Source organism: Ovis canadensis, chromosome 8, assembly GCF_042477335.2.
Source record: "Ovis canadensis isolate MfBH-ARS-UI-01 breed Bighorn chromosome 8, ARS-UI_OviCan_v2, whole genome shotgun sequence".
NCBI classification, from domain to species: Eukaryota; Metazoa; Chordata; class Mammalia; order Artiodactyla; family Bovidae; genus Ovis; species Ovis canadensis.
This window is the reverse complement of record NC_091252.1, coordinates 68,660,671-68,682,148: the sequence shown is the minus strand read 5'-3', so window position 1 is coordinate 68,682,148 and position 21,478 is coordinate 68,660,671. Positions and strand designations below refer to the sequence as shown.

General features: G+C 38.9%; 1 protein-coding gene across 1 annotated transcript in view; it reads left to right on the top strand.

Moving 5' to 3' along the window:
* Positions 1–21,478, top strand: part of STX7 (syntaxin 7) — a 60,809-nt gene that overhangs the window by 28,447 nt on the left and 10,884 nt on the right. The window contains exons 3-7 of the mRNA XM_069598443.1: positions 15,070–15,139; positions 17,846–17,939; positions 18,624–18,761; positions 19,747–19,799; positions 20,341–20,437. Coding sequence (XP_069454544.1) covers positions 15,070–15,139; positions 17,846–17,939; positions 18,624–18,761; positions 19,747–19,799; positions 20,341–20,437 — 452 coding nt within the window. The remainder of the gene's footprint in view (positions 1–15,069; positions 15,140–17,845; positions 17,940–18,623; positions 18,762–19,746; positions 19,800–20,340; positions 20,438–21,478) is intronic.

Sequence of the window (21,478 nt, the reverse complement as noted above, 5' to 3'; positions counted from 1 at the left end):
TCTTTCTAAGGTGTCCCTTTCCTCTTAGAGAAAGGTGACAGTTTAAGAGATGGGTAGCCAGAGGCCCGAGGGTGGTCTCAGCCTCCTGATGCCACTGCCCCCAGCAGAGCACCGCCATGTTCCTTCTCAGCGCTGCTCCTGGACCCCTCCTCAGGGTGCAGTCATCGTCTTCTGCTGGTGGATACTTGTGGGTGACATTTTGGAGCTCTGCCTCCCCTGTTCTCATCTGCAACACCTCCTTACTCCCTGTCCGCACACGTGGCTTCTCACCCAGGATCTGCTCTTTTCTGTTCCTTTGCCACATGTACATATTTTTGAGGATTTTTTCGTTGTCTAGGTTTCTCTGAAAATATAACTTCGGTTGGATTTCTCCCCCCACCCCCACTCTGTTCTTTATGGCTTGGGGAGGGAAGAAGAGGCAATAACATGTGAGCAGCAAGGTGTTGCGGCTAAAACTGATCAGGAATTCAGACTGAGGTTAACAGTTGAGAAAGCACTGTCATTTAAGCGGGAGGGGGATTCCTCACGTGGCTAATACTGCTGCTGCTTTTGGAGCAGGGGGAGACCATCAGCAGATGACAGGAAGGAAGCTCGTCCAAGAGGTGAGGTGGGCTGAGGAGGGGTCAGGAAGGCTGGAAAACCAGAAGGAGTAAGGCTTTCCCGCTGGCAAGCCCCCCTGTGTTAGCTGTGTACACAGACCACCCTCTCAAGGAGCCACGTCCTACTCTGGGCCCCTGTTAACTCCTGATTTTAGACTCCCTCCGACTAGGTCGGCTGGGCAGGCCCATGTGACCAGATGTTAGGTCTGAACGTCTTTGCTAAATCAGAGCTTGCAATGTTCTGGCTACCTTCGAATTCCAAAGTACTGTTTAGATACAGTTGGCAAATGACTCACTTTTGTACTTTGTTCATTTTTGAGAACCATGACTTCAGATTTAACGTTTTGTTAGTCTACAGAAGCTTTAAAATGCCCGAAATTGCAACTTTGTTCCACTGTGTGCCTTTCTTGAAATATCTGGGAAGAAAACCAATGAGGAATTTAAAATTAAATGTGTTCTAGATGAGAGACTGCTTCATGGAAGCAGGACTTGCCTGCGGGTGTTGGAGTACCAGGAGGGCAAGTGCAGTAAACCAGAGGGCTTGGCCCCGGCCGCACCAGCTTCACCTTCAGCTTCTCAGCTCAAGACTCATTCTTTAGAAGATCCTTCATCTTCCTCCCCACGATGCACATCAGTTTTTTCACTCTTGAAGAAGATAAGCTCCCTGTTCAGGTCACAAGACAACCTATTGGGAAAACAAGCCCATAATTATTTCAGTAGTTTTCTTTCAGATTTTCTAACGAGTTTTTCTACTTGCCGTGTGCTTTTTAGAATTACAGTATACTTTTCTTGGTTTTTCCTAATATAAGAAAATAAACCTAGGTCACTTGTTTTTGTTTTTTTTTTCTTCAAACCTTTTTGTGTTCAGACTTATTTTTAACCAGCTGATGCAGGTATTTTTTCATGGTGCATTATCTTATGCACCTTGTACTGAGTAATGATTAGCCCAACCTAACGATTCTAACTCTGATTATCGTAAAATTACCAGTAATAGCATCTTGTGTTCTTTCATTAGGTTGGTACAAAAGCAATGCAGTTTCAGACAGTGAATTTTAATCGTTATCTGTTCAGTTCAGTCACTTAGTCATGTCTGACTCTTTGCGACCCCATAGACTACAGCACACCAGGCTTTCCTGGCTATCACCAACTCCCGAAGCTTATTCAGACTCACGTCCATCGAGTCGGTGATGCCATCCAACCATCTCATCCTCTGTTGTCCCCTTCTCCTCCTGCCCTCAATCTTTCCCAGCATCAGGGTCTTTTTCCAGTGAGTCAGCTCTTTGCATCAGGTGGCCAAATGATTGGAGTTTCAGCCTCAGCTTCAGTCCTTCCAATGAATATTCAGGACTGATTTCCTTTAGGATTGACTGGTTGGATCTCCTTGCAGTTATAAATAAGCTCAAACACATCTGTATTAATCAGAATAGGAACCATTACAATCAACCCATTCTTGCTTATTTGAGAAATAAGTTTGTATATTCCTGTAGCATAAAAATTTGTGCTTCAAGTTTCAGCAAACTGTTGGAAAGCGTTTTCTGCTTCCTGCTAGTTGTGAAAGCATTTTCCCTGCAAAAAGTTGTTGAGACGCCTGAAGAATTGGTAGTCAGTTGACAAGAGAGGTCAAGTGAATGTCACGGATGAGGCAAAACCTCGTAGCCCAATTCGTTCAACTTTTGAGATGCTGGTTGTGCAATGTGTGGTCGGACATTGTTGTGGAGAAGAATTGGGACCTTTCTGTGGACCAGTACTGGCTGAAGGCGTTGCACCTTTCAGTGCATCTCATCCATCTGCTGAGAACGCTTCTCAGAGGTAATGGTTTCACTGGGATTCAGAACGCTATAGTGGATCAGCCTGGCAGCAGACCACCAATGACCATGACCTGTTTTTGGTGCAAGTTTGGCTTTGGGAGGTTTTTTTGGAGCTTCTTCTCAGTCCAGCCACTTAGCTGGTCATCGCTGGCTGTTGTGTAAAATCCATTCTTTTGCCACACCTCACAATCAGGTTGAGAAATGGTTCATTGTTGTTGAGTAGAATAAGAGAAGACGACACTTCAAAATGATGATGTCTTTGGTTTGCAGTCAGCTTATGAGGAACCCACTTACAGAGCTTTTTCACCTTTCAATTTGCTTTGAATGCCGAATGACTGGAATGTAGATGCTGAGTTCTTCTGCAGTTTCTCATGGAGTTGTAAGAACATCACCTTTGATGATTGCTCTTAATTGGTCATTGTCAACTTCAGTGGCTGGCCACTGTGCTCATATTCAAGGCTTTCTTGTCTCCTTTGCAAAACTTCCCTAACCACTATTGCACGGTACGTTCATTAGCAGTTCATGGGCCAGACTGTTGATGTCGCAAGTTGTCTCCACTGCTTTACGACCCATTTTGAACTTGAATTAAAAAAAAAATTGCTTGAATTTGCGCTTAGTCTTTGAGATGATTGAATGACATCACCGACTCAATGGACATGAGTTTGAGTAAACTCTTGGAGTTGGTGATGGACAGGGAGGCCTGGCGTGCTGCAGCCCATGGGGTTTCAAAGAGTCGGACGGGACTGAACTGAACTGAAAAATAAATATAAAGTAAACAGCAAGTAATGCATTAGCAAAAAAGCACAAAGCAAGAAATGTCCATTAAAATGATAATATAACATAACCACATTTATTTGAGAATGTATTCCAATATCAAACAGCAAAGTTCAACAGTGCAAAACCACAATTACTTTTGCACCAACCGAATAGAAATCTATGCCATTTTGCAGTGTTTTTATATATACCATCTTCTATAGTACTGATGCTTAAAAGCACCCTTTAAACTAGATGGTTTGATAGATGAGGAAAGCCTGGAGGCTAAAACAGAGTTTGTTTTTACTTAGAGTTTGTTTAATATTTAGTAGGGATTTTCCCCTATTAATAGTTTGGTTTCTCGCTTGTATGTAACTGCTAGACATGGTTGCTGTCAGGTAATAGCTGACTTCCTTCCCAATTGGGGGTTATTACTATCTGGTCTTGATTTGTATTTATCATTATCTCCACAATTCTCATAACTTTATCAGAGTTTATTAGATTTCAATACCTTCCTACAGCATGTTTCACATTAGTTAACATATGTTAATAAAAATATTCTTATTCTTCATTTTGCTGTAAGAACATCACCTTCAATGATTGCTCCTAGTTGGTCATTGTCAACTTCCAATGGCTGGCCACTGTGCTCATCTGTGACTTCCGGAAGAAAAACATTAAGTCTCTTCATGCTGTTCTCTCTCATTTAGTAAGCTCTTTCTGTTTGCAGTACAAAGCCCTGACGTACATTGCCCCGAGTTGGAGTTCCTGATGACTGAGGAAGAGGTGATTTTCCCTCCACTTGACCGTGAGGCAGTTATAGCTTGGAGAGATGAGATCGGTTGCCCAAGGTCAGCAGCCAGGAAGGAGTGAGGTCAGGCTTCCAAATCAAGCTGTCTGGCTCCCAGACTGCTTGCTGGTCAGTGTTAAACTCGACTTCCTCTGTGTGATGTGGGTGAGACTTGAGTCAGAATCTCTAAACCACTTGCCCACGTGTTTTAATAACCGTTATTTTTTTTTCCCATGATTGACAGTTTCAGCTGAGTTATTTTGGATTGAGCAACAGAGCTATTTTGTGCTGAAAGAGCAGGTGGTTGTATTCTGTTCTCCATTATTTGGAGACATTTCTTTGAAGGTGGTCTATGTGCCTTTTAGGGCTAACTCAGGGTGTCCCCAAAGCCTGGCCACTCTCACTGGTCAGACAGTGTCCTCCCTGCTCCCTTGGGAATTCTGACAGGTGGTAACAGTGCACAGCCTCTGATAGCATGCCTATGGTGGTACTGACAGAAAAAAAAACGAAAACAAAAAAAACCCTTTGCTATGAAGCAGTTGTTTCCTTAGGTCATCCGCTAGATGGCAGCAGACTCTCACGGAACACAGTGGGTGTTTGGTACAGAAAAGAATGAAGAGGCAGAAAGGGCATGGTTTGAGTTTTATATAAATAATAATGCACTTTTCCTGGATGTGTAGGAAATGGTGTTCTCCTTATGTTATGAAAAATGTAATATACTTTAATGTTACCTCTCTAGTAGAAATAGTGCAAAGAGTTGTAGATTGTGAATAATGCAAAAATAATTTGTTCGTTGTATTCTTGTAGTAGTGCATCTTGATTTAATCCTATCTCAGTGTATTAGGTGCGTTTTTCTTCAAGTAACTGTTTATGGTTATGGAAAGAATTAATTCCTTAATTTTCATGTTTCACAAGGGTTTTTTTTCTTTCAAATTAGACATTTGCCAGTAAAAATGAATATGACTACTTCAAAAATTCACAATACCCCAGGCAAGGTAATGAGACGAAATCTACTAGACACGACTTGGAAGAAGCTAGGAATGATTATCAGTTATTTTAGATCACTATCCTGTTTGTTACCTACCTAGAAACCTCTTTTTTGTCTGTCTGTCTCTAAACCAGTTTTTTTGTAAACATTTTTGAACATGTCAACATGAGTAAGGCAAAAGATCATACAAGCCACCATCCTAAAACTAGGAGATGGTCAGAAACTGGAGAGTAATAAAATAGATTGGTAATGATACATCAGTTACTCTGCAAAAATGTTCATCCAATGAAATGAAAAAGTAACCATAATTGTTTCTAAATTAATGTGAGAAGAGCAGCAGTTAAAAATAATAACTGACACAAACCAGCACCTTTAATGTACCGGTATCATTTTGTGGTTGTTCAGTCTCTCAGTCATGTCCAACTTTTTGCGACCCCATGGACTGCAGCTCACCAGGTTTCCCCATCCTTCACCATCTCCTGGAGCTTGCTCAAACTCATGTCCATTGAGTCAGTGATGCTGTCCAACCATCTCATCCTCTGCTGTCCCCTTTTTCTCCTGCCTTCAGTCTTTCCCAGCATCAGGGTCTTTTCCAGTGAGTCAGTTCTTCACATCAGGTGGCCAAAGTATTGGAGTTTCAGCGTCAGCATCAGTCCTTCCAGTGAATATTCAGGACTGATTTCCCTTGGGATTGACTGGTTGGATCTCCTTGCTGTCCAAGGGACTCTCAAGAGTCTTCTCCAACACTGCAGTTCAGAAACATCAGTTCTTCAGCATTTAATCTTCTTTATGGTGCAACTCTCACATCACGATTACTGGAAAAACCATAGTTTTGACTATATGGACCTTTGCTGGCAATGTCTCTGCTCTTTAATATGCTGTCCAGGTTTGTCATAGCTTTTCTTCCAAGGACCAAGCGTCTTTTAATTTCCTGGCTGCAGTCACCATCTGCAGTGATTTTGGAGCCCAAGAAGATAAAGTCCGTCACTGTTTCCACATCTGTTTGCATGAAGTGATGGGACCAGATGCCATGATCTTCGTTTTTTGAATGTTGAGTTTTAAGCTGGCTTTTTCACTCTCCTCTTTCACCTTCATCAAGAGGCTCTTTAGTTCCTCTTCACTTTCTGCCATAGGGGTGGCATATTCTTTCTGAAAATTGCAGAAATTCAACTCCTTATATATGCGTGCTCAGTGGAAGACTTGCAGCACTGCTCAAGTGTGAAATAGACTTAGTACCATAGTGTGTACTTAGTACACTCAAGTACCATACTGAACTCAGTTATGGTTACAAAGTTTTAGTAGTTTCTACTAATTTAGGACAAGGATCAGCCTATTTTTACTATAAGTGGCCAAATAATAAACATTTTAGGCTTTGCAACACACATATGGTCTCTTGTGTATTCATCATAGTTGTTTTGGGTTTTGTTAACCTTTTCAAAATGTAACAACCATTTTCACATTGTATACATTTTTACATTGTTTTATACATTGTATAAAATGAGTCTGAAAGCCCCCACAGGCCATATATGGCTGACACTGATGTAAGAGGGTGATGCTGGTCTTATGTAATGTGATGTCTATGGAATCTTGCCCATAGGGCCTGAAGAAAGGACAGGTGTTTATTTCCTCATCAGTTGCAGTAGGGCAGAAGGCTCCTTGTGGTCCATGGTAAGCCTTGAAATGTGCTTTGAACACCACTTGAAACACCAGAGCGTCTCAGCTCAACTCCTTCAATTTTGCACACTTATTTTTCCTTTCTTTGCTTTGGCAGCTATCGTACCTGGATTAGGAAATAATCTTTTTAAAAGTCTTTTACTCTTAGCCCTTTTAGCGCTCTGAAAAATACTGTTTTAGAAACTAAGAAGTCTACATTCTAATCCCAGCTCTTCTACTTAAAAATAGCCATAGTTTCTGGAACAAATCAGTTATTCTGTCTGATATTCAACTTCATGTGTATAATAAAATTGAACTAATACCATACAATATTTCTCCTGAATTTGATTCCGTAATTTCAGATGTGTGTTTCCATAGGCTCTTCATCACCTGATCAGATGATACCTTCACTTGTTCCTCAAGTTTGTGTGCTTAGTCACTCAGTTGTGTCTGACTGTTTGCAACCCCATAGACTATAGCTTGCCAGGCTCCTCTGTCCATGGAATTCTCCAGACAAGAACAGTGGAGCCTGCCTGTTGCTATTTTCTCCTCCAGGGGCTCTTCCCCACCCAGGGATCAAACCCGCATTTCATGCGTCTCCTGCATTGGCAGGTAGATTCTTCACCACTGTAGCACCTAGGAAGCCTGCTGCTCAAGTTTAGAGCCGTACAGATTAAAGAAACAGGAATGATTGTTGATGTCCAGAAATCCTGGTGGATAGTAGGTACCCAGGCCATGTTGAATGAATAAATAATAAAGGAACATACCTACCTGTCTTAACTTTCTTCTTATATATGCCTTGTGTTTGAGAAATACATATGGGGCTTCCCTGGTGGCTCAGAGGTTAAAGCGTCTGCCTGCAATGCGAGAGACCTGGGTTCGATCCCTGGGTCAGGAAGATCCCCTGGAGAAGGAAATGGCTACCCACTCCAGTATTCTTGCCTGGAGAATCCCATGGATGGAGGAGCCTGGTGGCCTACAGTCCACGGGGTTGCAAAGAGTCGGACACAGCTGAGCGAGTTAACTAACTAAGTCTTAATATATAAGATTCAGTCTTTCTGATGCTGTTTCGTGGCTCAGTTTAAAAATATTGATTGAGTGTCAACAATATGGTAGATGCAAAAGATCTGATAATGAACAGTGAATACCTAGTTCTTTCCTTTAGGAGTTTATTTACCCTTGTGGTTGGGGGAACCAGTTGATAATCTGAACATCAAGTTATGTCTTAAGTATGATACCGAGGTTCGAATCTCCAAAGTAAAGTGTCTAGTATCTTGCACTTCAAAAATAATACAAATGCCTCCTCCATTAGGCTCTTTGGATTGTCCTTCAGTAGAACACCTATACATAGGTCCTTGTTTGAAACATTATGAAAGCATTTATACTATGTATTGATACTTTTTCCCCTCCTTTTCTAGATTGCATACTGTTTGAGTGTAGGAGGCCTTGTTTTACATTTGCATTCATGAAAAACATCGAACACTTAGCTAATTAAATGCACTCTATTAGGCAAAGCTGAATGGTTGCCTTTCTAAGAAGCTTCATTTTATGAGGTACTGTGTTATTCAAATTATTGTTTTAGAGTGAAAAGAAAGTTGTCAGCTAAAGCATTTGACTTGTAAGCAACTTTAGTATTTATGGAACCTCAATAGCATTCAGTCAGTCTAGATTTTGATTATAAGTAGCTAAGCTAGTTTTATGAGTCTGGTCTTTCTTTTCTTGTGATTGTTGCTGGGACTCTGTCATTATTAATCACCTGCATTACTCATAATGGAGGCCAGCAAAGCTCAAGGACTCAGAATGGTTTTGTGACCATACTGTCCAGTTTGTTCCCCCTAAGGACTGGTTCTGTAATGATACTTCCCAGTGGTGCTATTATAAACCAGAAAGATCCAATGTCATAAGAATTTTGGGTATCAGATGGCCAAAAATACCCATTATAATTCATCTCTTTTGTTTTCTATAATGAATATATTTCTCCCTTTTTTCATATTTAAGCTTGAAAAAATTAAAAAGCCCCGTTTAGCATGGTGCTGCTATTGCTCATACAACCTGCACTCCTCTCCCATCTCCACTGACAGGTAGAACCAAGACATGTGTATTTCCTGCTTCCAGTGCCAGGTCTGTTTGGTGATTTCCAGTCTATGCCTCCTCTGATTCAGCAAGATGGGGGGTCACAGTATTTCCTTAATCTGTGGACCAGAGTTTAAGTGTAACTGCTAACAACATGCCCCTATAAAACAGTGGAGGATAGAGATAGGGAAGGAAACAAATAGTTAATTTAAGGATCCACATTACAGAGCAAGGAACAGAATATTGACATGTGCTGTAGTCTGCCACTTAATGGCTGGAAACAAGGCTGCAGTTTCTACTAATCCTTTTCTCCTGGATAGCTATTCCATGTTCCTCTTACCTTCTTTTTGTACCTCGACTGTGGAGTAACCCAGACTTTCAAACCCAGATCGTTGTTGCTCCTGCTCACGTGTTAGATCATACTAACTTTTCTGATTGAAGACGGCAGTATTAGCTAGTTCCCTCCCTCTCATTTCCCAAGGTTTGTTTAGACTTCTCCCTCTGACTTTGCCCTGGGCACACTTTTACTTCCCCTTGATAATGACCTCAGTGGACATTGTGCTACCCTGGCCCCAAGTGGCCCCATGTAGTCTCAGCTTCCACTCAGGTGGAGCCACGGTTACACTCCTTACTTGAATATTGTCTCTAAATCATTTCAAGGGATGGAAGAAAAGTTTGTAAATGGGTGAAAGTGAAAGTGAAGTCGCTCAGTTGTGTCCGACTCTTTGCAACCCCATGGACTGTAGCCGACCAGGCTCCTCTGTCCATGGGATTTTCCAAGCAAGAGTACTGGAGTGGGGTGCCATTGCAAATGGGTAGTTAGATGTAAATGTGAACTATTTATCTTCACTTTTCCACTTTAGGTCCTAAATCTGAGTTTTCTTTGTGGATATGGTTGAAGCAGCACCAGAGAGTGGTGGGTCTTTGTGAGCATAAAGGTCCCATGGGATTGCATTTCAGCTTCCCAAGATACTATCTCTCAGGTGACACCGTAATTGGGTCTTCAAAAGGCCATTAGACATTCTAGAAATCCAGCAGCTTCCAGATAAAGGAGTACTGGCAGACCAAGGAATTCTTGGTCTTTGGAAGCTCTGTTTTATATGTATATGTATATATATGTGTGTGTGTGTGTGTGTGTATGTGTGTATTTGTTTTTTCTCTCTGTTACATTGAGTATCTTGATCAGGAGCACTGGTGGGTAGAATGATTGTGATTGATACATGGATTCAGAAGCCGGTGGGATCATGGAGGGAGGGCAGCAGAAGAAGCAGTACAAAATCCATACTGCCGCTATTTCAGTCAATATAAAATTCCACCTTCACCAAGATGGAAGGGCTGTAATCATCTTGCCACTGGGTGACTGGCTCATAACCCCCAAGAATGGTGCCATATTGTATATTTACTTTTGATTGCTGTTGACTTCAAACTGGTACATGGCATTGTCAGTAATCATGTTAATCTGAAGAAGGGGAAGTCTGTGTTGGCAAGCCTGTATGTAGTTTTTAATTCTTAAACCATTCCTGGTTGTTTATTCCATTGAACAAGTACTGCAGAAGTTGGAGTGAGAGGCAGGTTGACTAACACACAAAATCTAGAAAGAGATACATCAACAAGACAGTGGAAATGTTTGTCACTCAGTCGTGCCTGACTCTTTGCAACCCCATAGACCGTAACCCACCAGGCTCCTCTGTCCTTGGAATTCTCTAGGCGAAAATACTGGAGTGGGTAGCCATGTCTTCCTCCAGGGGATCTTCCCTACCCAGGAGTCGAACGCAGGTCTCCTGCATTGCAGGCAGATTCTTTACTGTCTGAGCCACCTAGGAAGAACCTGTCAACAAGATAACATAACACCTAATATGTAGCAGGCAACTCAAGTCACTGGGTCACCCAGTATATCACTGTCTACTTTTTATCCAAGAATCAGTAGTAGGACTAGAACGATTCCTCAAAAGGGTAATATTGGCTTGACAAAGAGCATCATTTTGCTCAATGAATCTAAGGGACTTCTCTTGTTTTTTTTCCTAGTGGACCTTGCCACTAGTTTTATGCAGAACCCTGAAATTCCACAGGTTCTGGAGTTACCATTGGATCAAGCAGGTCATTGAAGCCAAGTTGTAGAACTGCTTATGCCACCGCTTGAACCAGCAGGATAGCATTTTCTGTTGGGGAGTTGAAGCCAAAGCCAGCAGCCTTTTAGGGCATTCAGTAAAATGGATTGGAGCCACATAAAAAGTCTCACTAAGCCGTATTTTCCCATTTGTATTTGAGACTGCAAAGAAAAGCAATTTGTCATTTACTCTGCAGGAGTATATCAATGATCCATACGGATCAATGGGCCAAGATTCTTCACTAAGGAAACAGGTTTCTGCATTAATTTATCTTCTGTCTGCTGGCATACTTCCATCCTTCCAAGGCACCTAAGAGAACATGTGGCTTCTCACTTTGCAGATTTTAAAAGCACATGAAAGCAATGTATTGGACTTGTGTAGTGTCCTGTAGGAGGAAAGGCTGAATAATCTTGACATCTGACTTGTACAGTGATAAAGAGGGTGTATAAACCGAAGATAAGACATTGAAGGCTTGCCTCCCACCCCATCCAGCTGAAAGCATACTCCTCTTGTTTTCTATTTTTTAGGATAGAGCAAAAAGTGTTTACCATATCAGAAGGTTTGTACAGGGTGCCAACAATTTTGACGATGTGTTCTAGCAAAGAGATCACATTTTGAGGAGCGTCGCAATCGGAGTCACCATTTAAAGAAGCCTCTGCTAGCCATCGTTACTACTACTGTTTGCTTTCCTCATCCTCTGCACAGGCCAGTCAGACGGGCATAGGAGAGGCTTCACAGCTCTCAGCTCTCGTCAGGTCTTCCTGACATTTCTGGGCAGTGAACAAGAAGAGGTGTGGCTGATCGTCTTCTATTTTGTTGAAGTGTAGAGCCCTGGGGCTCCCAGTTATGTCCTCCTTTGCATATGAGTCCTTTCTCAGGGAGAAAGGATGAAGACTGGGGTTGCTGAATGTATCTGTTTACAAAAACCAAGGAAATAACCATTTGGTGGACTTAGGCTCCCTCCCACTGGGTCTATCAGAAGCATATCTACTTAATTTCTTTTTAATGGCCAAACAATTTTATATAGCGTCCATGCATTAAAATTATTTATCCTTTCTAGGAATGACACCTTTTAGTCTTTTTTTCTTTTTTTTCTTGCTATTCATGTTTTCAGTGAATATTATTAAAGGTACTGTTCCTGGCCTACTTTTGTCCTGGCTAGTCTGACCTTTCCTTGGTTATTTCTGATTCTTTCTACATGATGAATATTACTCCTCCCTATGTCTTTACCTTTATGAAGACTTTTGCTTATGATTATATTATCATCTGCTTATTTTGCTTGACTTTTTCCAATCTGATATATGAAAAGTTGATTGCCAATGAAATTGAACTTCTCATATGTTTATTTGCTTGTCATTATTTTAAGATGATACCTTTTACCTTTTTTTCATTGGACTATTTTTATATTTCCAACTTATAGGAGTTTTTTTCTATATTAAGAATATTAACCCCTTTACTCATCATATGCTGCAGGCATTTTCTCCCATGTACACACACATATGTTACTTGTATGGATTTGTAATAAAGATACATATTTTTCATATAGCATTTAAACTTTTTGTGTATTTATTGCCAGTTTGATAATGTTTTCCTTCATAGTTCTTAGTTTTGTACTATACTTGGTTAATATTTTGTACCTGTTCAGTTCAGTTCAGTCGCTCAGTCGTGTCCGACTCTTTGCGACCCCATGAATCGCAGCACGCCAGGCCTCCCTGTCCATCACCAACTCCCGGAGTCCACTCAGACTCACATCCATCGAGTCAGTGATGCCATCCAGCCATCTCATCCTCAGTCGTCCCCTTCTCCTCCTGCTCCAATCCCTCCCAGCATCAGAGTCTTTTCCAATGAGTCAACTCTTCACATGAGGTGGCCAAAGTACTGGAGTTTCAGCTTTAGCATCATTCCTTCCAAAGAAATCCCAGGGTTGATCTCCTTTAGAATGGACTGGTTGGATCTCCTTGTAGTCCAAGGAACTCTCAAGAGTCTTCTTCAACACCACAGTTCAAAAGCATCAATTCTTGGGCACTCAGCCTTCTTCACAGTCCAACTCTCACATCCATACATGACCACAGGAAAATGTACCTGTGCCAAAATCGTAAATAAGATTGTGTAATAAGTACATTTTTATAGTTTTATGTAGCAGTTTAATAGTTTCCATTTTTAATGTTTAAATTATTAATTTTTTTACAGATTTATTTTGCTTCATGAGGTAACATTGAGTTCTCTGTTTTAACCCCCAAATGATTGGTCAGTTTCCTCATGTCATTTATTGAGCAGTCTATTTTTCACTTCAGTTCAGTTCAGTTGCTCAGTCGTGTCCGACTCTTTGCGACCCCATGAATTGCAGCACGCCAGGCCTCCCTGTCCATCACCAACTCCCGGAGTTCACTCAAACTCACGTCCATTGAGTCCTTGATGCCATCCAGCCATCTCATCCTCCCTCATCCCCTTCTCCTCCTGCCCCCAATCCCTCCCAGCATCAGGGTCTTTTCCAGTGAGTCAACTCTTCGCATGAGGTGGCCAAAGTACTATGGCCTTTTTAAAAGACAAGAATCCTCTTGAAATAACGATAAATGCCTGGATCAGTTTGTCTTGCCAGCATACTTTTTTTGAAAGTGAAAGCTTTAAACCCCTATAAGGTAGCCTAGGAGAATCTGCTGAGGTTGAGAAGGAAATATATAATTTATTGTACAAAGCAGCCATAAGTTTAAAACGGCAAACAAAGTTTCTCATCTCACAAAAGAAAAGGTCTATTACCAAAAAAAAAGAGCAAAAAAATTCCTTTGTAACTAGCTGAATGGTTAACAGTTGCTATATGTTTCCTCTCCACTATTTATATTTTCCATCTTTGACTTGAAAGCAATATTCATTACATCATCCTGAGTGAACAAAAGTAATCCTGTGTTTTGGAATACAATCATTCCCTTGATCCCATAAATAAACAATGACTTTTTAAAAGCATTTAAGCTATATAAATAAACGACGTCTTTTAAATGAAAAAGAATGGGTGACTTGGATCATTTTTCTCTAGTTCTTGGAAATGTGAAAGTTCTTTACTTTGAGATGGATTTTCAACTTATCTCTGCTTGCCATTTTATTTGTGTACAGAAATGCATAAAACTAGAACCTTCCCCTTTGTAAAGAGCCTTTTTTTTATTACTATTATTACAATGGTAGACTTTTGAATGGTGAACTTAGCATGAAATATTTAAAACCTACAGAAGAGCAGAAGTATAGTACAGTGGTCTTTTTATATACACTTTACCTGGGTTCACCAGTTGTTGACATTTTTCAACATTTGTCTAGTCTTTCTCTCTCCAGATTCAATTCAAGTTTCTCTAGTCGTCTCTACAAATTTTTAAAAATAGTTTTTATAGGTTGTTTCTTTTTTCCTGAATCAGAAGCCAGTCAAAAATTGTATACTGGGTGTCTTAGTATTTTGTGTTTTTGATTTAGAAAGCTTTCCTGCTTTTACATATTTTTTTCTTTTGTGACATTGATATTTTAAGAAGTACAGATCAGTTGTTGTGTAGATTATCACATAATCTAGATTGGTCTGATTTCTTTCTCATGATTGTGTGTGGTGTATGTTCAGTTGCTCATAGATTCCAGTTAAATATTTTGGCAAGAAAAATACATAGGTCATTTTGTGACTTTCTTGTTGCATCATGTCAGGAGGCTCATAATGCTAGTTTGTACAATTGGTGATACTAAATTTGGTCATTTAGGACCAAATTTAAGCAAGTTTTAACAAATTTTAAGCAACAGATTAATCTTCTATAAAGTTAGCCCAAGTTAATAACATGTATGTGATGATAATTTGAGGTCATGTGAGTATTCCCATGGTTTTAGCATCCTTTGATTCTTGCTTGAATTGCTTATTACATAGACAGTTGAAAAGTGGTTATTCTAATTTTGTTATTCCTCCTTCATTTATTAATTGTAATTCATTCACTTTATATCCCAGTGAATCATATTTTCCTCACAGTTTTTGTGCCAGTAGAATTTACATGACAGTCCATGTGCCATTGTACTAAATGTGCTGATGGATTAGGGAAGAAAATAATATTTTGGATCATAGTTACAGTTTCACATGTTAAGGTATCCACACAATACATTGTCACGAATTAGATTTGAATAAGCCATTGATTTTTTTTTCTCAACTAATATTTTCTATATTTATGTCTTTGTTTTTCCTGTCTTTTTCTAACTGTCCTATTGCTTGTGTTAATTTCTAACTTAATTTCTAATGGTCTAACATTTGTAATAATTACTGTACATTTACTTTCTATCATAATAGCCGCGGAAATACAGAGGACTCTGAATCAACTTGGAACACCTCAAGATTCACCTGAATTGAGGCAACAGCTGTAAGTATTTAGTTAAACATCAAAAAGAAAATAAATAAAGAGGGAAAACCACCTATTGTTATGTTTGTTCGCCTGGAAAATCCCATGGACGGAGGAGCCTGGTAGGCTGCAGTCCATGGGGTCGCTAAGAGTCGGACATGACTGAGTGACTTCACTTTCACTTTTCACCTTCATGCATTGGAGAAGGAAATTGCAACCCACTCCAGCATTCTTGCCTGGAGAATCTCAGGGATTGGGGAGCCTGGTGGGCTGCCGTCTATGGGGTTGCACAGAGTCAGACACGACTGAAGTGACTTAGCAGCAGCAGCAGTGTTATATTTATTGGAGAAAACAATGAAAAATTAATAAGGTTTTTCTGGTGCCTCATTTGTACTCAGATTTTGTGTAAGTTTTTCCCTGTCTAAAGTGGGCAGCTCTTTTTCTTTATTTTAAAGATCTGGCCTTCTCTATCAAAGCAGAACTTCTTGGTTACCTAGTACTTTTTAATAGGTTGTTTTTGATGGTTTTAGAAAAACAGTACTCTAAGCTTCCCCTGTGTGAGTCACTTCTCATAGCTAACAATCCCTGTGATGATTTTTATTTATTTCTCTTAGATTTCATTGCATATCCAGTATGAACTATGCCCCCCAAAAGTTTATCGTTACATCCTTGAATTTCAGAAAGCATTAGCCTCTGTTTAAAAAAATAAAAGATATAACCGAGTATGTACTTACCTATTTGAGTAAATTAGTATGTTATAGAACAACAGCAACAGTACTTTGTGGTATTACAGATTTTACAGTGTGTTTTTATACCTTTTCTTATCTGAACCTTACAAAACCGCAGTGAGCTAGATAGATCAAAAGAACTATTTCCATTTTACTTATAAGGAAAACATTTCTGTTTGGGCTTTGATGGTTTGCCCAACATTATTCTAAACCTGAGTAATTTTATATGTTAATTTAGCACTATCGCCAGCTACAAATTTCAAGTAGTATATATGTAATAAATGAAATGCCAGACATTAGCTACAGAGGGAAAAGTTCCAAAAAGAAGAGATTGGAAGATAGGTAATAATAATTCATATTTTTTCTGAAGTACAGTTTGAGGAATTTATAGTTGTCTTATAATTTATATTGCATTTTTCTGCAGTGGATAGATATCAGGGGGATAAACATGTCCCAAATCTAAATAACAAACCATCATTTATTAAAATAAAGTAGAACAGAAGCCATAATTCTTAATAGTTAACAATATTTTGCTAAGCTTAATAGTGGAGATTCTGAATATGTAGACATCATTAAAGTCTTCTTTTTATAATTTTAATTGTATTACTTTTCATAAAGATTTATAAAACATATATAAAGATAAGGCATTTGCTAAACATATATAAGTGTGGTATAATTCCTTGTCAGTCAAATATAGATATCTATATACTGAAAGATATAATCATATGCTGCTGCTGCTAAGTCGCTTCAGTCATGTCCAACTCTGTGTGACCCCCACAGATGGCAGCCCACCAGGCTCCGCCATCCACAGATGGCAGCCCACCAGGTTCTGCCGTCCCTGGGATTCTCCAGGCAAGAACACTGGAGTGGGTTGCCATTTCCCGCTCCAATGCATGAAAGTGAAAAGTGAAAGTGAAGTTGCTCAGTCGTGTCCAACTCTTAGTGAACCCATGGACTGCAGCCCGCCAGGCTCCTCCGTCCATGGGATTTTCCAGGCAAGGGTATTGGAGTGGGGTGCCATTGACTTTTCCGATATTATCATATAGTTTCTCATTATTTTAAAGCACCCAAAGTGTGAGCAATACACAGGAAACTCAAACAGGGGCTCTGTATCAACCTAGAGGGGTGGGATGGGGAGGGAGACAGGAGGGAGTTTCAAAAGGGAGGTGATATATGTATACCTATGGCTGATTCATGTTGAGATTTGACAGAAAACAGCAAAATTCTGTAAAGCAATTATTCTTCAATAAAAAATAAATTAATTTTTTTAAAGCAAAAAAAAAAGAAAAAAGGCAAAAACATAAATAAAATGAGAGATAATATATATGCGAGGTACTGATGTTGTGACCTGTAAAACATCACATGAATACAAGCTTTTTTTAAATGTCAACTTCCTTAGTTATATATCTTACTTTTCACTTTATAAGCTAGTTAGCAAGGTAGAAACAGATAACTATATAATTTACCTCTTTCACCTCTTTCACTGTGTTTGGTTTTTTTTACAGAGAAGTGCTATCATTTTTTTCCTATGGTTAACATGAATAATAGTAAATTTGTACTATTATTCATTTTGACTTCTGATCTTTTTTCTTTTTTTTAAATAAAGTATCTATAGGATATAAATACTCAGGTAGAGAAATAAGAGAGGCTGTCTGTAACCTGAGAACTGGACAGAGTTTTAAGGCTCCCACATCCCCCAGATCTCAAACATCAGACATTTTAGAATCTCGCATTGGCTTTAGTCATCTTTTCTAAATAGCTGCTGATATTTATTTCTCAAAGCTTGGTTATCTCCATATGTGAGTGAAGCACCTTCCACATAGTATTTACTCAATATTTATAGGACCTGATAACTTTGTTTTCATAGAGAAAATTTGAGCCAGTCTCTTAAAAAGTGATTTTTCTAAAACTGTTCATCAGGGTTGAATTGAGTGGCAGAGTTATAGCTTCAAGAAATACCTTAGTTCTTTAACTGTAATACATGTTGTTTTTACTTTAGCCAGCAAAAGCAGCAGTATACGAACCAGCTTGCCAAAGAAACAGATAAGTACATTAAAGAGTTTGGATCTCTGCCCACCACCCCCAGTGACCAGGTATGAAGCTTTAAGACACACTGTTGATGTACTGAATGTGAAAGGAATCAAATGCATTGTAGGATCTTTGAACTGTTGTACTAGAAAGGAAATCAAGGGGGAAAAATCTATTTGAGATTAGTTCAGAGAACACAAGAGTGTATTTAATTGCCCAGGTAGTATCCTGTGGTTCAGTAAAGCAAAAATTATTTCCATGCAGTTGTCCTGACCCATAATTAAGTAAGTGCTCAGAAAATGCTTCCTGGCTAATTGTTTCCTGGCCTTCCAGGACTGACTTCACCAACATGCATGCTCATTCAAGATGTGAGGTTTCCTAGGGGCACACGTTTTTATTACCCTGCTTACTTAGTGGAAGTTACTACTTAGGTGAATCAAAGGTTTTATTTCCATTAAAATAAAGAAGAGGAATTACTTTAAAAGGGTGGCCTAGTTTTTAGGATGAAAACTTGAGGTGAAAATCCAACATTATGGGCCTTTGCCTCAAGATAAATATGCACAGTGTTTGAACACATTATCAAATTGAGCAAAATGTTATTGAGTGTTAATCAGTAAGGGTCTGTAATATAGTGGATAAAATTTTCAAAATTAAATAAAGAGCCAGCTACTAGCAAAACACCTTTTGCAAATTCTATAGAACTTCACAGCTTGATTCTAGCAGGTTTCTTTTCCCCGCCTCTCCTCTAGCGTCAAAGGAAAATACAGAAGGATCGCTTAGTGGCTGAATTCACAGCATCGCTGACAAACTTTCAGAAGGTGCAGAGGCAGGCTGCCGAGAGAGAGAAAGAATTTGTTGCTCGAGTAAGAGCCAGCTCCAGAGTATCTGTAAGTATTTAAAGCAGCATTGTAAAAATGAACACAGTATTTCCCCAGGGATCCTGTGAAAAACTACAAGGCATGTTTTTTGAGCCTTAAAGTCCTGTGAATATCTTGGAAATCGGTGTTGAACATTTATTTTCAGGAGTTTTCTGCTCAGTTTTTAAAAGGATGATAATTGTGTATTATTGGTGGCTCAGATGGTAAGGCGTCTGCCTACAATGCGGGAGACCCGGGTTCAACCCCTGGGTCGGGGAGATCTCCTGGAGAAGGAAGTGGCAACCCACTCTAGTACTCTTGCCTGGGGGAAAATCCCATGGACAGAGGAGCCTGGTAGACTACAGTCCATGGGGTCTCAAAGAGTTGGACACAACTGAGCGATTTCACTTGTCGCTTGTGGTTATTCTGTCCATGTCATGGAACAAAAGATTACAGATTATGTAAAAATACGGAAACGTTCTGTCAGAGAAGATTAGGAATCAAATCCTGATTTGCACCTGAGGCGGTAACTTTGTATTCCTGCTGGAGTAGAAGACTCTTTACTCCTGGGTTATATGAAGATGATTTGAAATGAACAGAGTGAATATATTGTGTGAATAATTGAAAATGAACTTAGACCTGGAGAAGATAAATAGAAGGATAAGTTAGAGTGGAATTTTGATTTAATCTTATTTTAATCTCCCTGGAAACTATCATAAGTGTTTCATGTTCCTTAATGTAGAGGTTCCAAAGCTACATTCTTTTTTAATCAAATAATATTCATTATTTGGCTCTTGAGAATATTTAATGAATTGCTTCCATGTCAGCTTAGGTTATAATTTTATTATTGCTTGAAGTAATTGACTTAAATTAGTAGAACAAGAACTTTTCTCTTTTCTTATACCTATACTCCAGTGTGTACATAAATCAGTTTAAATTATTATAGAGGAAAATATGAGTGCTGTGTGCTTTTCCTTTGTGCCATCTCAATCCATTCTGTTACTAAATTATTCAGGGTGGTTTTCCTGAGGAGAGCTCAAAAGAAAGGAATCTTGTATCCTGGGAAAGGTAAGAAGTATAAAACAATATACAGAGGAAAAGATAATTTTTCATATTTGTTTTTCACATCATGGTCTTGGGCAAAATTAGTTTTCAATATATCATGATTCCTAAGTTATTTATAAATAGAAAACAATACATTTGAAAAAATTTTTTAATAATTATTATGAAATATATAAAAATAGTCCAGTATAGTAATAGTACTCTTTAGTTATTTATCCAGATAAATATTATTGACTTAATTTTTGATTAAGATTGTTTTTGATATAGATTATTCCCATGTGTGAGGTTTAAGTCAACCAAGAAGAAATACTCACTTGCTAGATGTAATAGCTTCCGATAATTAAATAATAACTCTAAAAAAGATCATTGAAATGAAAATGAATAAAATTTGGTTAACATTTCTGTTATACTTTTAGAATTTAAGTGAGCAATTCTGTGACTTTGAAGCAAAAATGTTCTATTTAATAAGTATTTCTGTAATAAGAAGGAAGTCCCCTTGTTTCCATACTGGTTTTTCTTTTTTTACATATTCCTTTCTTTTTAATAGCCAAACTCAGCCTCAAGCTCAGTTGCAGGATGAAGAAATTACAGAGGACGACCTGCGCCTTATTCAGGAGAGAGAGTCTTCTATCAGACAACTCGAAGTAAGCTTTAAATTGTAGAATTGAACTGCCTCACTTAGTGAGCTTGTTCTCAAGATGCTTAGGTGATACTGGGAGAAGGGTCAAGAAAGAAAACTAAATAAATATCAGTTCGGTGGCATTTCTCATATAAGTTAGAATCATTGCTTTTAAAAAGAGTAATCTCTTTAGAAATTGTGCTAGGATGAGAAAATATACTTCCCTCCACTCCAAATTTTCTTTCTTTTTTTTTTTAATTCTGTTAAGTCATCTCAAGGCACCTGAGCATTGAGAAAAATATCAGTCTAGTGATAAAGTTCTGTTCAGTAAGTCTGGATGGCTTCCATGGCACATAATACACATCACACCTGCATGAATAAGATTTCTTCCAGGGGCTTTAAATGTATTTTATTTCCCTTTGGTACATGTAGGATATTGAAAAGGGCTAAAAGGTTTATAGCCTTGGTTTATAGCCTTAGTTTATTGGGAACCTACCTGTTCCCTGGAAAGTGGCCTGATAATAGCTAATAGTAGCTACCATTTATTGATGGATTCCATCCACCAAGCACTATATGATAAATTGTTTCTGTTGTCTCATTTAGTTCTCATAAAAGTAACTTAACTGTGTCACTATCACTCCCCATTTTACAGATGAGAAAACTAAGTTCTAGGATGAATGTATAAATCGCCCCACTCTTCCTGAATAAAGTGTTTACATATTACTCTTTAATCAGGCAAAATAATAGTTATATATTAAAGAAAATTAAATTTATAACTTATTTACCCATCACTATTACATTGCATATTCAAGTTTATTAACTTGAGAATTTGAATTTACACCTCATGTTTTATTCTTTTAAAGTGTCAGATTGAGGGACTTCCCTGGTAGTCCAGTGGTTAAGAATCCACCTTCCAGTGCAGGGAACGTAGATTCAGTCTCTCGTCAGAGAACTAAGATCTCACATACTGTGAGGAAATTAAGCCCACTTGCCGCAACAAAGACCCAGCACAGTCTTAAGTGTCAAATTGACATATAAATTTTTACTGGAATATTTTCAGTGTTTT